Source organism: Chanos chanos, chromosome 6 (genome assembly GCF_902362185.1).
Source record: "Chanos chanos chromosome 6, fChaCha1.1, whole genome shotgun sequence".
Taxonomy (NCBI): Eukaryota; Metazoa; Chordata; class Actinopteri; order Gonorynchiformes; family Chanidae; genus Chanos; species Chanos chanos.
The window spans coordinates 27,976,511-27,989,454 of record NC_044500.1 but is presented as its reverse complement, the minus strand read 5'-3'; the positions used below and the strand labels follow the sequence as shown (position 1 = coordinate 27,989,454).

Below are 12,944 nucleotides of genomic sequence, written 5' to 3'. Positions count from 1 at the left end.
TTTGAGTCCCTGTGTATTGTAAACTAGACTAAAATGGCCTTCACTTAGGGATCTGAACTAGAATTGGCTGGTATCTTGGTCAAAGTATCTTTGTTCTTAAAGTTGAAATAATTTTCTCTCATTTTAAAATAGTCTCTCAGAAATAACAAAGAACTATGTACAAATAGAAAGGAAAAGACAGTCCTTGGTTGAAGGAGGAAATGTTAGATTTCATTCATGTTTGAAATCTTTCTCAGGCGCCTGCAAGAAACTTTTAAAATCACATCATGACCGGATACATATTAGATGTTTCGGGATCAAGCGCATCCCGCTAGTCTAAAGTCTAGTCTAAACTGTGTTTAAAAACATTATACAGAGGTACAGAAGGCAGTACATAGTCTTCCTTATGCCGAGTGTACCTATTCTTCGACTTCTAAAAAGAAAGGGTATTGAACAGTTACAGGTACATGTCCAATCTGAAATTTTTATCATAACAGGGTTTATAAATGATCATGAAGTTTACTAAAATCATGGGGATCCCTGTAAGTAAAAAGTAAGTAGATTACAATGAGTGTTCTAAATCATTTCATTATGGCATTTAATTCAAAAGAACACTATGCTGCAGTGTTTTAGGTTGGTCTGGTGTATTTAACACAGCTAGCAGTGGCATTAGGTTACAGTGGTTGAGTAAAACAGTTATTGACTGAAAAACTTAATGTTGGATTTAATGGATAAACACAAACCCAATCATCATTTAAAAAAAAAAAAGTTTATTAAGGTTTATGCTGTTTTATGTGTAGTGTGTTTGTGCCTAAAATGATGTAGTTCACATCTTACTTTAATTATCACAATTCCTCTGAATGACCCTTACTTTGTGTTCTTGTCAGATGAGAGAGTAAAAACTGAAAACGAGACTCTCTCTCATCTGGACAGAGACCTACATTGCCAAAAGAAAGATCCGTCTGTGCTTTCTGTTAAAGCAAATATGAAGCCACATGAACAGAGAGATAGTGGGTCAAAGCAGGTGCAGTGGGAACAGGTAGATGAGATGTGTACTACATCACATTTTTATGTAATGAAGATGCTTTATGTATATGAGGTAACAAGTAAATCGTTACACTGGCTGTTGAATTCTTGTGTCAGATTTAAATTGTTTGATTATATTATCTGCCTCTGATTTAAAGATGTAATGTAATCACATTCTGTTGAATTTTAAATATTATATTGACAATGATTTTTCTGATATCTTTTTTTCTTTTCCTCATTCCTCCATATTTGGAGGAGAGCTTTATTTACAAGACAACCATCAGCGATAGGGAGAAGAGAGAGGGAACCCGGCCAACAGACCAGCTCCAAAGAGTGAGGCCGATTACTTCCCCATGGCGTCTGCTCGCTGGCGGAAAGCTCGGCAGAGTCGGGACTCTGCCCATCAGCCCCAGATGCAGGACACACCCCTGCAATACGACACGGTGCTGTAACAAGGCACTGGTCTGGTTAACAGGCCTCAGGTCAGTGATACTCGATGCATTCTCTCAGGTGTCTGAAAATCAGCCTGGGACTGATTCCCTGTGAAATGATGTATTTACATAATCCTCAGCAGGTGTCTTGTGTATTCTCTGTCACAGATAATTGGTACATTATTATTGTTACTATTTTTCTATTTAAAAAAGGCTTTACAATTTCTGCTTTCATTCTAAAGCTAAACATTCAGTGCATGTGTGTATCGTTATTTGAATTATTCTTGCTACAGCACGACCAACAGTTTAAAATCTTTCACTTTCTAGTTGAAAGCAGTGCATTCAGAGTTTAAAAATAACCAGTAATCTAGAACCTATTCAGTGTGTGTGATAGCATTGCTCAGGACTTACATTAGCTACAGAGGAAAGTTGAGTGGGTGTATAGCCGATAATGTTGGCATACTGTGCTTTTATAAGAAAAACAGCATATAAGATCAAACAAGAATTACAAAAGAAATAGTGCCCAATATTACAGATAACATGGTACATTACTAATCCATCTCTGACCCAAATAATAGTTATTACCCTCTAGTGCATTGCTTCATTCATGTGGAACCATTCACTGCGTGAAAAGTGGTGTATTCGGAAATATCCGGACGAAGTAAACTTCCGCTAAACCTGCTGTTTTCCGGAGGTATTCGGATGCCCGCAGAACTTTGTCATGCGGACCTGAAAACTCCCGCAAATGTCCGAATACAGCTGTCAGACGGCAGTTTTCAGGCAACCGCGTGACCACAGTCGTTAGCTGATGGCTTGGCCTTTCAAATGCTAATAACAGTCAGTGGTCTAGGTGGGACTGGGTATAGAAGCCTGCCCCCCTTCCTCGCTGTAACTTTCTATCAGTTAGCCTATATGTAATATTTAGCCGATATTTTGATAACCACACAAACTTCTTAGGTGTTGCATGGTGTATAATACAGCAGTGGTAGGCCCATGTAGCCTTTAATATCATTGCTCTGTCGTGCAGCTAAATTACAATGGACACTTCAAATGGAGCATACAAAAACAAACTGAAAACATAATTTAAAAAAAGTCTAAATGAGAGGTTCATTAATTACATATTTGATGGTTATGCAACTGTCCTTTACTTGGGGTCAAAGGTACAGGGTGACCAGATACAAACAGACCAAATGGGGGACAAGTAGTAAGTTTGTGTGGGACAATGTGGGACATGTTACTAATGCTGAGAGATGATGTAAAACTTAGATGTAATGTCAGTCTAACTGTATAAGAAACACTTGTATACACTTGTATTGATAGACATCCAACATGCATTGGCCATTACAGGCCCATCAAAGGCAACTGTACTTAAGCAAAGCAGCAGGCATCATACAGCTCAAGTCTTTCAAGTTAAACCCCTGACCAAATTCAACTATAAGAATAAATAAGGCTCAGAATAAAATATTAAATAAAATAAAACAATTTCAATGCAAATCTTTATATCAAGCCAAAATCTCTATTGGATGAGAAGCATGGTCAGAAGGGATAAAAGAACTTTTTGACCATGACGTCGGCTGACAGCGTTTATCCTCATATCTGTAAAGTTTCACTAAGTTTGGTTTCTGTGACGTAGCAAAGAAATTCGTCGGCCCCACAGCTGCACAGTTTGATTGACGGTCGCCACAGACTCTTGATGACCGCCCTCAACGCTCTCCTCTCAGCCATTTGGTGAAAGCAAGGCTTTTAAAAAAACTCGCCTATGTTGCATTTTCACTGCTTTTGACATAGCGCTATTAAATAGAAACCATGCTCATGTGCGGGCGGGTAAAATAATGGATCCCTATATTTTTTATTTCTGACAGTTAAAAAACCAAACGACCAGCGAAAATGCGGGACATTATCTCAGTATGAGGGATGCGGGACAAAGGATACAGGACTTTAAAAAAAAAAAAAAAGTTTACAGGGCATAGGAGTTTTTGTTGTTGATTCTCGCTTGTTTGTTCGGAATGTTTCTCCTCAGTACGAGGACGCGCCCCGTTTTCAAACCACCCACTTAGAATCTAAGGTTGAGTCCTGTCCAATCAGTTTTCTGTGCGTGCATGGCGTAGGGTGACAGGAACCAATAGCATTGTGTGCAACTGCAGCGCGAAATTTGCTTTGGAGAAGGGGTTACCTGTAGTAAGGTAAGGAGAGGCGAGTCACTGAAGGATTACAGAAGTTTTACTCCGTATTCTGTCGATAGTGTGCATTTTGGAGATGGCTTGCAAAAGAACACTTAAGTTTTCGAACGAACAGCGGAGTGGAGAGGCTACTCGTGCGCCGGGAATATCCAATTTTTCCAACGGCGAGTCCGAACGAAAACAAACAACTGGTGTCCCCGTTAAATGCATTTTTAAGAAGATGTCTGAACAGCAGTAAACGTTCATGGAGAATGTTATTCGGCGGTTGGACAGGATGGAGTCCCATCAAAGAGGCGCAAGAGGAGTCTGCCCGAGAAAAGAAGACGAGCGGGAAATAACTCTGTTTCCGTAAGTTTATTTCTGTAGCCTTCTGGCTTTCGTCTTTGACTGCCGCGCATTCTGATACGTTCACATTTCTTTATCTGCTTTATCCCTTAATGTGGTTGAATTTAACTCTTGTATTAATTTTGCTTCTACAGGAAGCTGTGCGGATCATGCATAATGCTGAAAACAACACGCACAGATATGATCCACGGACAAGGTAGGACAGCGTGTTTTGTTGGTAGACTATATCGTCGCGATTGTTTCATAGCAGTGCTTGGAATTCTAAACGAACTTTTAATCAATCTTCCTTTCTCCTCCGCTTTTTTTTCTCTCTAGCATCCTGAAAGACCGATTGAGACTATTCGAAAGAGTTACCGGGTGAATCCAGAGAACAAAGAGGGGGGCAGGATCGCCACTCGAACGAGGCAAAGGAGGAGAAGAGTAAGTCAAAAGATCATTTCCCTAGTAGTTCTTAGACTTTTTCTCCATTTGCTATTTTCAGTGATCTAATTTCTCTTTTCACTGTGTTTTGCATCTGCTCAAGGCCAGAGCTAGTGTTCTTTAAACTGAGGAAGAGGCTGCCATATGGAGGACCGCATCAGTAGATATAATTTCTGACGGGGACGCCGCCATCTTGGATGGAAGGCCAGCGTGGGTCCTCCCGCCTAGCACAGAGTTGTCTGCACTGTGTGGGGTGCTACAGAATAGAGACCACGGAAGCTGGGTTGTTCTTGGGAATGCTCAACATTTAGAGTTTCATTTATGCTCCCAAAAGCATTTGTATTATATACTATGATATTACAGTATATTCTGTTCTAATGTATTCTATTCTGTTATATATTGTACATTGAGATATATAGATATATAGATATATATATATATATATATATAGATATATAGATATATATATATATATAGATATATATATATATAGATATATATAGAGATATAGATATAGATATATAGATATATATATATAGATATATATATATATATATATATATATATAGATATATATATATAGATATATATATATATAGATATATATAAAATTGTCAATTTATATGCCTTATATTATACTGTATTTGCTTTATTTATAATAAAATTTGTGTAATTCATTTTTGTTTGCCAGACTATCTATACAATCTACCTATGAACATAAAACAACACCACCACCAATAATAATAATATTAATAATAATAATAATAATTATTATTATTATTATATAAACCATATGAATTCATGTTTGGGGACCCACAATGGACCAATGGGGAAGGGTTTTAGAGGAGGGGCAAGACATTGCTCCACCAATCCAAAGAAAGACTTTTGACCAATTGCAGGATACCTGGTGGCCCAAGGTGTGAAGTGCAAATGTTCCCTTCCAAGCACCCCAAGGGATTATTCACCATGGCAACTAAGGGCTCTAGGCAGACCCCAAAACACGGTACATATTCAGGAGTATTCCATGCCGCGTAACAGAGCTGCAAACTGCCGGATACAGCCGATAATCTGCGGAGTATCCGGGAATATACAGATGTATTCCAGGCCGAATACACCTCTTTTCACGCAGTGATTTACACTGTGCGGTGTGTGTAGAAACTGCTTTTTTTTAAGACATGCCAGGATATAAACATTTCATTTATTGTCAATTACCCATTAACTGTTCATAAACAACTAAGAGAGATTAGAGAGATTAATGTAAAAGTGAGATCTTGATTAAATGAAAAAGAAAATGCAAAGTGAGATCTTGATTAAATGAGATAAATGAGATATCAGGGAGACACCATCAATGTGACAAAAGAATGTGTGGACACTGTCCATATTCAGGATGTCTTCGTTGACAAGCTTCGATATTCAACGTGTTTCTGTACTCCCTTTCAGGGTACTCATTCTCCTTTATCACTTCTTCTGATTTGCCTATGTGATCTGTAGGATGTTATTTCTTTCAAAACACTTAGAAGCTTGTACATGAAAAGTTTTCAATGGTGGGAAGTAGAGTTTGTAAGTTTGTACATATTTACATAAGCTTTAATGATTTCACTTTGTGAAAGAATATTCCATCATCTGTAGTAAAGACAAGACCCACCACAGTTCACCATTAGCCCTTTCGCTCTCTCTCTCTCTCTCTCTCTCTCTCTCTCTCTCTCTCTCTCGGTCTCTCTCGGTCCTGTAACATACTAGCTCCTCCTCTCCCTCATTACCTGGCTTTCTGTAACACACCCTCTCCTGGAACTACGTTTTCCTGACTTTGCCCCCTGTGCTAAGGTCCTGTTTTCAAACTTCTTCAGGTTCCCTTCGCCTGCCTCTTCTCACCACGGCGGCAAAGTGCCCGAGGGTACATGGTGTGTTGGCGCGCTACCTTCCTCACAGTCACATTCAGCTCCCTGTCATATCCCAAAGCCTCTGAACAATTTCCTTACCTGTTAAAATCCTCCGGTTTGCTCAATCTTTCCCGGCAGTTGCCATGTCGTTCTGTCCACACAGGCTGAAAAGAACCCAACTTCAATTTGCTGGGAAATATATTTATCTATTCATTTTCATGATGAACATTTCCACGTTTGTGAAAAAAACATAACAGCCTGAAGTCATGAATTTAGAGATGTGCAGCCCGATGTGCAAACCCAAAAGCATGTTTACTGCGGCTCATGTGCTGGCTAGGAGAACTGACTGAAACAAGTAATTTGATGTTTTATGGTTTGTTGTTTTCATTTGTTTGCCTGAGCCTGGAATTTTTTATGGACTCAACTCAGTTATTCCATCTGTGCTTGTATGAGTATGTGCTTTTGTTGTTGTTGTTGTTGTTGTTTTTTGGGAAAACTGCCAAGAAATTTTGAACACAAATCAGTTAATCTTGACACATTGTCTTGTTTGGAGCAGTACTCATACAAGGTCAAATGGCAGCACACAAAAAACTGTGTCACATTTCATGATAATGAAATAAAAGCATGTTGCATATTGATGTTCGTCCACACATTACTACTTCCAGCAGCTTTGTGAGGTCAGGTTGATTTCAAAACATCTCATTTCCATCTCTTGATTCCTTAAATATGACCACTCCCTAATTATCTGGATCATTTAGAGTGTAGGAGGAATAAGTGGGTAAAGTGTGTGGAACTGAAGTGATGAAACTTGTTTTTGGTGCTGCTGAAGGCTTCGGTTAGAGAACCTGTTTCCCAAAACTGTAACGAAATCAAATCACAATCAGGGTGTCCTTAATCTCCAAATTTTTGTTTCCCTCAGCTGTGTTTCAGTGTGGTTATGAGTTCAGCATTCAGAAGTTGTTGAGCTGCAGTTTCAGCCCTGAGCGTTCGGCGTTATGTAACTCTGGTCTAAAATATTCATTAGGCAGCTCTGGACATAGAGCCGCATGCGCTGTGTCTTTTTGCCTCCCAACCGCAGGTAGGTGGAGGGAAGGGAAGGATGTGTGTAAGAGACAGAGAGAGTGAGTGTGTGTGTGTGTGTGTGTGTGTGTGTGTGTGTGTGTGTGTGTGTGTGTGTGTGTGTGTGTGTGTGTGTGAGAGAGAGTGAGAGAGTAAGAGAGAGAGAGAGTGTGTATGAGTGTGTGTGTGTGTGTGTGTGTGTGTGTGTGTATGTGAGACTGAGTGAGAGAGAGAGAGAGAGAGAGAGAGAGAGAGAGAAAGAAGTCATGTACAGTTGTAGTCAAAATGATACATCGCGTTACATGTCACCAAGGTGCATTAATTTTCAGTGTCACTCCCCCTTTTCCCCTCACATTAAATACTTCTGATAAACCCATAAAACACCACTTCTGTAGGGGTAATATCTAGAGGGCATTAAAGGCACCGGGCTGCATAGGGCTGCTTTTTTCTTTTTCTTTTTTTTTTTTTTTCTGCTGATGTGCAAATCATCCATCCGCCTTCAGCAGGAGTTGAGGCCTTTAAATGGATGGGGCTAGACACTAGCACATTCACTGCTTTACGGTTTAATCCATACTCCAGACCCATTCCAACACTGCATCAGGGACTTTTAGCCTAATAGTCTATGAGACATTTTTCAATCAAAAAGAGAACATAATTAATGCTGCTCACTTGTAAGCTTCTTTGAAATTTAGTGGCCCGAGTCTAAATTGGTCTTTTGGACTCTGAAACAACAATAATAACTCCAAATGTTGCCTGTGTGTGTGATTCTAAGCTTTTTAGCAAAGTGATAGCAGCAATGTGAGAAAACCATTTCAAAATGTCTGAGGTGAGACTTTGAAGAATTTGAAAGGCGATTGGGATTCTGACTTTGCTTTAAATGTTAAGATCCTGAAGAAGAGGATGGGGGCGGGGCAGGTTGGGGGTGGACATCCTGCTGAGGCAGAGCGGATAAGCAATGGGGCAGCATGAGACATGCTCCTGAAGATAACTCGATTGGGAGGGCAATCACTGATCATGGTCTGGGAGGCTTTTTAACACACAGCTGTGTGCGTGTGTGTACGTGTGTGTGTGTGTGTGTGTGTGTGTGTGTGCCCAATTTGCCTATCTCTAGGCACTCTCACCTTGGGACATGGCTAAAGACATGCAGCTGCTTGCCTCTCTCTCTCTCCCTCTCTCTCACTCTGTCTTGTGAATGTTTACAGAAGCTGATAAATGTGCTTATCGCAGCAAATACGGCCAAGACCTGTCATCGGTACGACACCACAGACCTCTTTCTCTACAGCAACCCCCACCCCCCCTGCTCCAGCCCCCCTCCACCCCCCCACCACCCCATCACCCCATACTCCCCCTTCCCCATCCCCACCCAACCCTGACGGAGGCTCTGTCTTTGATCACACCTCCGCAGCTGATGAACGACAGCGCACAGCCTGCACTCTGTGGACAGTGAATGGCCATTAAACACCAGGCATCTGTCTCAGGGCTCAGTGGGACCCGGCCGTCTCCACAGGAATGCCCTGAGTCCACGGAGGCCACGGGCCACGATTGCACTCAAAACCACTTCAAAATCTCTACATTATTCATAAAGCCAAGCGCCTAGAGTAGGAGCAACGATGATCCCAAGAGGCAAACACATTCTGCACACGTGACACAAGGGGATCAGCTGAAAAGTTGAGAAGCATCTTTTTGATCTTTGCAGGGCATCTGTTGTTATGACTGAACAAACAAACCTTCATTGGTCAAGGTTAAGGTTTTTTTTCCCAAAAAATGTGAGCTTAATCAACTTGTAAGTTGAATGAATGATTCAGTGTAATGAATGAGAGACCAGTTCATTACAAAAAGGAATCAAAGCTTTTGAGTATGAGCCACTTGTCCGTAATTGAGCTGCAGTACCTGGAGATTAAGAAGATCCCTAATAATCAGAAACTGTAAGATATGTGAACAGTCTGGAATCTTCTGTGTTTGGCTAAACGTCAAACTATCCCTCTCCTCCTGAATGAGACATTGATATCCATATGTGGATTTACGTAAAGACTGTTCACATCATGTGGGAAGAGAAGAGAAAAAAGGAAAACCCTAGCTCTTCCCAGAAATAAGACAGATCAGCTATTTTTGATGTGTGTGTGTGTGTGCGTGTGTGTGTGTGTGTGTGTGTATGAACACTCTGCTGGAATCGGTTGGCGGGCACAAAACCATGTTCATTTGCATATTTGTTTTGTTCATCAAAAGAGTACTGTGTAACATTCATCAAACTGAAATATTGCCCTTCAGAACCAAGAACACACATGTCAGGAAAATGCTTTTGGAGATGAATTGGTTGCTCTCTCATTCAAAAGTCTCCAAATGATTAAGCATCGAGCACAACAATGTTTTACAAATGTGAATCAAATCAAATGGATGTGCGTAAAGGATGAATCAAGGTTGAGGAAAGAAACATGTTCGCTTTGTGTGTCCTGTGATACAAACAAGTAGCACATTTATCACAGCTGTGAAGCTGACAGGTAGAGACAGTACCCCTGGGGTAATTCCCTGGTTTCAACTGTACTTTATCTGGACTTTCATGCTTAAGCACACACTGTATGGTCTCACTACACTGTACACAGCTTTGAGCATTGTTACACAGTACTCCATGTGTGATGTGTCGGTAATCACCAGTGATCAAACCAGTAAACTATGTAAATACAATGATAAATGAAGTGCACAGATATTACACGTCATTAGTATTGTTTCAAATGCATTGCTCCATATGATAAAGATATCTCCATTCCATAATCCAGTATAATCATTTGTCAGTTAACATTAATCTAAAACATAGCTGACAACATCTGACAAATACTTCCAGTCGAAATGCACTAGAAATTGTATATAATATAATATAATAATAAATTCTCATATAATAAATTCTGACCCAAAAAAAAGCATCCAGTTGCCCCTCTCCTCTTTCAAATTTTGTTTTTGCATTCTTGAAGAATATTCTTTTTTTTTCTTATTAATATACTCACCCTCACTTACAACTCTTCTCAAATAGAGTTGTTCACTTTGTTTTATTCAATGCGCAGCTTTGGTTTTGGAGCAACCGTTTCATTTGTTTTGAATGTTGTGCGAATATTGCATCTTTTAGTTTCCCAAAAAGACTATGACAGCACAAGGTCCTCAGGTGAAACAGACTAACAGAGAAATTAACCAAGTGGAAATATCCCGACAACCTCTGTGCCGTTCTGACGTGAACATCAGAATCATTTGTAGATTAATCTGAAATGAACCGAATTGGAACAAAACCCTTTGAATAGTGAACAGAGAATGAACAGAGTATGAATATATATATATATATATATATATATATATATATATATATATATATATATCTCCTTGTAGAGCTATACAAAACTTGAAAGACGTTCAAATCAAACTCGACCACTCCAGCTTAAAACAGCCAAGCGTGACTGAGCGCCTACCTTAAAGAGGCGGAGAATGTTTGCCACCATGATGGAGACTGAGCTGGAGGAGGCTCCGATCACACCCACCACCCTCTCGGGTTTTGTGATGATGGGCGCCCCGCCCCCCTGGCACTTCACGTCCGTGCCGTCCTTCTCGATAAGAGCCTGGACGAAGGTGAGAGACTGCTCCAGGGCATGGGTGTCTCTGGAGCACGTGTCCAGAATACGGGCTCCCAGCGTGATGTTGGGCAGCAGCTCTGGGTCGTTATTGATACGGTCCAGCGCGAACAGCATGGCCTCCAGCCGATGGATGCCCTTCTCCTTCTTCAGCTCCCCGCAGGGCTTCCCCTCATGCCCACGGGCGTGAACCGGAAACAGGCCGCCGAGCGAGATGTCTCCATCGATGCGGATGGAGTTCAGATGCGTGTGTCCGGGGCCTTTGGGTCTGGCTGCCAACGTAACCAAAAAGACACTGAGGAGGACCGGTGCCGAACCCAGACCCAGACGGGTCGTCCGGTCAAACACCCTCATAAGACAGTGAGTCATAGTCACTATTCTCAACGCATGTACAACTTTATAGCTTTCAGTCGTGAGGGATAAAAGGCCTGCCTTTCTTAACTGTCCTGTGAGATTAATGATAATATCCTTTGAGGTGACAGAATCTCCTAAGATTCTCTGTCATGTTGGACATGTTGGATTATAAGTCTGTTTGTATTAAGCTGTCGCTCTGGTCCCTCTCTCTCGTTAACGGCCGTGTTTCATTGCATCCTGTGACCGTTGTGATGGTCAGATCACTGGCTAATGTCCAGCCCATATGGAGCTCATCTCATCTCCGTTTGCTCTGGCGTGAATGAATGAAAAGTGCTGGACTTCTCTCTTTCTGCCCACTCCCTCAGGAGTTCTCTCCCATCTCCTCAGGGAGGCAAAGCGGAGGTCAGTCCCAACGGATGCTCAGCTTCACCGGTCCGTGAGGAATTTTCTAGAAGACAGAAGAGAAGATTGGTTAATGAGGTAGAGCATGATGGAGAAGAAAATGTTAAAGTAAGTAAGCAGTGGTATGGATGCACTGCTGGTGATGCTGTACAGCATTTCTCTGTTGAGGTAAAACTGTTTTCCCGCATTTTACTGAGAACTGATCTCTTTCTTTCTCTTTCTCTTTCTCTTTCCTTTCATGGCTTCTCTCTCTTTCTCTCTCTCTCCCTCTCCCTCTTTCTCTCTCTCTCTGTCTCTCTCGCTCTTTCTCTCTCCTTCTTGCTTCTTGTGTATCTTGAATTTAAAAGGTTGCCAAGGGTTCCCAAGGTCAAAAAGAATGTGATTTCGCTCCCACATGTGTCTTCTCAACATTGAGAATGAGAGAGCTGCATTTGAATGAACCACTTTTACCCCTTGTGACCATTTTTTTATGCGTTTTTTTTATAAAATTCTTTTTATCTCAGAGTAAACCTGCATTGGCAGGAAAATGAGTAATGCTTGTGAAAATGATTCCTGTACCATTGATTGCTTGTGAGTCAGCCCGCCCCACTCCCCTTTCTATTTGTCAAAAGGCAAGAGCAACAGTCCTGATGCCCTAGCAAAGTAAAGTTATCAGCCTGAATGAATTACACTGCGGGCATGAATGAATTATTAAATTCTGCATTAACTGGGCAGTAATTAATCCTTATACATGCAGATTAGTTAGTGTGATTAATTGATAATTAATGCTTATGTTCGCAGATTGGTTGCTGATTGGTGGATGTTGTGCACAATCAATGTCTGATCCAGTTCAATTACAGCGAAAGAAAAAAAAAATTGTATTTCTTTTTTTTTCTTTTCTTTTCTTTCCTTTTTTGTTTTTTTTTTGTTTTTTTTTGCAGACTGGGTCTGTTTAAATGGCAGCATGCTTACATGCGCTGTACACTGATCTGACAAAACCCAAAAATTTTAAAAAAAAGAAAACCCCTCAAAAAATTTTGTCAGTATTCAGCTTTTTTGAAGCATCCTTACTTTTACTACTGTTATCTTTTGATCTGAGAATGATTGTACCCTTAAATCCACTCACAGAATCAAGCCAACCATCTTCCATTTTCATCCTGTCTGTTCCCTCTTCGCTTCCCACATGCCTGTCCTCCTACCTCCACTTACATTAGTGTAATGCAAAGTGTCTGAACACCTCTCTGACAGCGCTAAGGTACTTCAAAGGATTACACCAAT

General features: G+C 40.8%; 1 protein-coding gene across 1 annotated transcript in view; it reads right to left on the bottom strand.

The window, feature by feature from the left end:
* grm4 (glutamate receptor, metabotropic 4) overlaps positions 1 to 11,300 on the bottom strand; it is a 102,399-nt gene extending 91,099 nt beyond the window's left edge. The window contains exon 1 of the mRNA XM_030776573.1: positions 10,773 to 11,300. Within this exon, the coding sequence (XP_030632433.1) occupies positions 10,773 to 11,300 (528 nt within the window). The remainder of the gene's footprint in view (positions 1 to 10,772) is intronic.
* Between the last annotated feature and the right edge of the window lie 1,644 nt (positions 11,301 to 12,944).